Source organism: Etheostoma cragini, chromosome 12 (assembly GCF_013103735.1).
Source record: "Etheostoma cragini isolate CJK2018 chromosome 12, CSU_Ecrag_1.0, whole genome shotgun sequence".
In the NCBI taxonomy this organism is placed as follows: domain Eukaryota; kingdom Metazoa; phylum Chordata; class Actinopteri; order Perciformes; family Percidae; genus Etheostoma; species Etheostoma cragini.
Window position 1 is genome coordinate 2,364,337 of NC_048418.1, and position 3,593 is coordinate 2,367,929.

General features: G+C 41.2%; 1 protein-coding gene across 7 annotated transcripts in view; it reads right to left on the bottom strand.

Moving 5' to 3' along the window:
* si:ch211-267e7.3 (ADAMTS-like protein 2) overlaps positions 1-3,260 on the bottom strand; it is a 26,442-nt gene extending 23,182 nt beyond the window's left edge. For all 7 annotated transcript variants that reach the window (XR_004658849.1, XM_034888511.1, XM_034888510.1 and 4 more), the window contains exon 1: positions 3,065-3,260. Coding sequence is in view for 6 of the 7 variants with exons in the window: in XM_034888511.1 (XP_034744402.1) it covers positions 3,065-3,157 (93 nt within the window). In the remaining variant the exon portion in view is untranslated. The remainder of the gene's footprint in view (positions 1-3,064) is intronic.
* Between the last annotated feature and the right edge of the window lie 333 nt (positions 3,261-3,593).

Here is a 3,593-nt window from a genome sequence, read left to right on the forward strand (position 1 = left end):
TGGAGCTGCTGCCCCCCAAGACCCGATACCAAATAAGCGGTCAAAGATGGATGGATGAACGTGTTCAGCAGTTTTAGGGGCTCGGGAACGCTGGAGAAGCGTGGACGCGATACGTAAATGCGGCAAAAGACTTTTAAACCAAAACCTAGTACCAATAAATTCAAACCTTTAAACAAATAGCATTACCTCACTGTTGCTATGGTGCATTACGTGTCTGTGTAATAATGTGCAAAGACTGCTTTAGATAATATCTTTCAATTGTCTTTGCCAACAAATGGATTTTTAGATGTCATGCCAGTTGTTGTGTGCACTACACAACTTTCCTTTTTTACTGTTGCCATCCATTGTAATGTGTAGTCAACTCCATCCACAAAGCTCCGCTTCACATCCAGAAAACCCCAGACCTCACAGTCTCTCACAGTAAACTCACAGTACGGGTTTTTTCTTCAGTTGGCAAGACTAAACAGACTGAATGATAAACGCAGTGTTAACCAGACAAATATGGGGCACTCCATCTGCCATCTCTGGGGCATTTTTGTTCTCTCCATTCATGTGCATAGAAACCCGAGCAGTGTTTATGGTTTAGAAGAAGAACTGTGAGTGCTTTTTTTTTGCACAGCCTCTGGTAATGCATCTGTTTAGAGTTTCAACCATGAGACCCCAAGACACCCTGATAGGCTGACTGGCTGTTGCCTGTCACCATGTTGGCTTCTTTACTCAGTGGAACAGTCTGCCTGTTTTGCCTTTTGGTCAGGCATAAGATCAATCAGCTAGTTTGTTTATCAGCTTGCTGGTCATTTAGCCCAGTGGTTTCCAAAGTGGGGGTCGAGTTGATTTCCAGAAATAAAATAAAACTTTAAAAACGATTAGAAATAGCAACTGTTAGCCATGACTTTAACACAAGATAAAAGTAGTGGCTAAATTACAAATAAAAACCATGCAAATAAATAAAAAGGGAAGAGCTCTTTTGATTTTCTTTGGTCCACTATGACCCGTCGGTTGGACTGTCAATCGACCGAACGTTGAAGACAGCGTGTAATTAGACGCTGGCTGAGTTTGGGATTTCGGTTGAGAGGGAAGACCCAAAGCTATCCAGGGTGGCTTTGGATGTGCTGATGCCGTTTAATTGGCAATACCTACTTGTGCGAAAAGACTTTCTCGGCACTGATGTACCTTAAAAGTAAATACAGATAGCGATGAATGTGGAGGATGATCTCAGAGTAGTGGTCTCCAACATTTAACCGAGACTGGACTTAAGATAATTTGTTTATTAGTCCCCAGTGGGGAAATTACTGCACTACACTCTGTGTACACACTTTTGTTAAATACACACACATGCTCAGGACCTATACATGCACTATACATGGAGAGATGTCAGAGTGAGTGGACTTCCAGCCCAACCAGCGCCCTGAGCGGTCGGGGGGGTACGGTGCCTTGCCCAGGAGGTGAACTGGCCTCTCTCCAGCCACCAATCCACGCTCCCAACTTTTGAACCAGTGACCCTCCGGTTCCCAACCCAACTCCCTATGGACTGAGCTACTGCCACCCCCACTTGACTTGCTGTGCTCCAAACATACACCACATCCATCTCATTAGGAGAGGTTAAGTTCAAATTAAAGTAATGAGTAAATTACTGTAGAATAATGTTATGGCTGTTGTGTTATTTTGTGTTGTCAGTATGCTCGTGTTTGGAGACGCCTGTAGTGCGTGTTTGTAATGTTTATATATGTTTATAGTCTGGGGGTCGCAAGTCACTTGGCTGTGGCTGTTCATCCAAATATATTGTAATAAGCAATATCTCAGTAAGTTAATGTTCGATGTAACTTAGTTACTATATTACCCAAATGTTCAACTAACGAGTGGACCTTAATAGAGCTGCAAAGATTAATCAATTAGTTGTCAACTTTTAAATTAATTAACCAACTATTTTGATAATCGATTAGTCAGTTTGAGGAACTTTTTAAGACAAAAGTAAAAATTCTTTGATTCCTTCTCTTGTTTATTCTCTGATTCTAGATGGTTAAATGTGAATATTTTCTAGTTTCCTCTCTCCTCTGTGACAGTAAAGTGAATATCTTTGAGTTGTGGACAGAGCAAAACATTTGAGGACGTTGTCTTGGTCTTTTTGGGAAACACTGATCCACATGTCTCACCATTTTCTGATATTTTATAGACCAAACAACTAATCGATTAAGTGAGAAATATGAAAATAATCCTTAGTTGCAGCCCTAGACCTTAACAAGTAGAGAAAGGATTTTTTTTCTGACAATCAAAACAATTCATTTAAACGTTGACAACTAATCGATTAATCTCTGCAGCTCTGTTTGCAACCATCACTCTGAATTATAAAACACTTGCTTCTGTTACATCCAACTGATGAGGTGTTGCTGTTTTCAGCTACTACTACCACAGGCAATAAGTGAATTAGGGGAAACTGTATGACAGTCCATGCATCTAACCCCCCATCAGAAAGTATTTTAGTCTGGTTAGTACGACAAACACACAGAAGACCGGTCATGTTCATTTGATGCGGAAAAACAGTCAACTTAAAAACTATTTATGTACACCATTTATGTCATTTCCCTGCTGCCCGACGCTACTGTGAACAGTTTGATAGGTTGTTAGCGTTCGTTTCTTGGTGCAACATGAATCCAAGCATCCAAGTAACGTTAATCCGACACACTTTCACGTTTTTGTAGGAGGGAACCGTGACATTCCCGCATTTGGTAACACTTAGCTAGCCTACCTTCACGTACGCAATTACACTATGGTTATATGGTTTTTCGAAGCCCGAACTAAATTCAGACAATGCCGTTGCTATGGTGACAACAATATCTTAGCCGAATTGAGAACGTTCGATGAATTTACGTTGAAAACTAACGTTCGACATTGCCATGACGACAGGCACGACAGAATCACAGTGACAGACTAATGAGTGACTTAACTAGTCTTCATTGGAGCGAAGTAACCCAGTACCCCTTCATAACTTTTAAACATTTTGCAAATGGCTAACGTCACAGCTTAGAGAGGTGGGAGAAAAACGGCTATCTCGCGAGCTATTTACCTTAACGGGCCAGTTGTTCGTTAGCGGGAGAACCGGGAGATGTAGCAGAAGAAAGGAGCAAACCGGGAGAGCTAAGCCTCCGTTACCGAACATGGTTCATTCATGACATGGACCGACTACGATTCCCCTCCCCTTACCTCCGCTCCCCCCACTACTCTCCTTCCTCCGCCCCCTGTTGATGTAGCCACGCCTTCAGGTCTCGCTCACGCGCATACACCATGCACGCGCACACTACAACTATGACGATTATTTTCGTTCGTCAAGAATCTTTCGATTATGTTCTTCATTAATCGATTAATTGTTTTGTTTATAAAATGTCAGGAAATGGTGAAAAATGTCGATAATTGTTTCCCCCAAAGCCCAAGACAACCCACATATTCAGTTTATTGTCACAGAAAAGTGAAGAAACTAGAACTAATGTTCACATTTAAGAAGCAAGAACCAGAGTTTTATTTTTTACAGCTTTTTTATTACACAAATTACCCTTTTTAAAAAGTATAACTACCCTTTTGAAAAAAGGTAACTAATC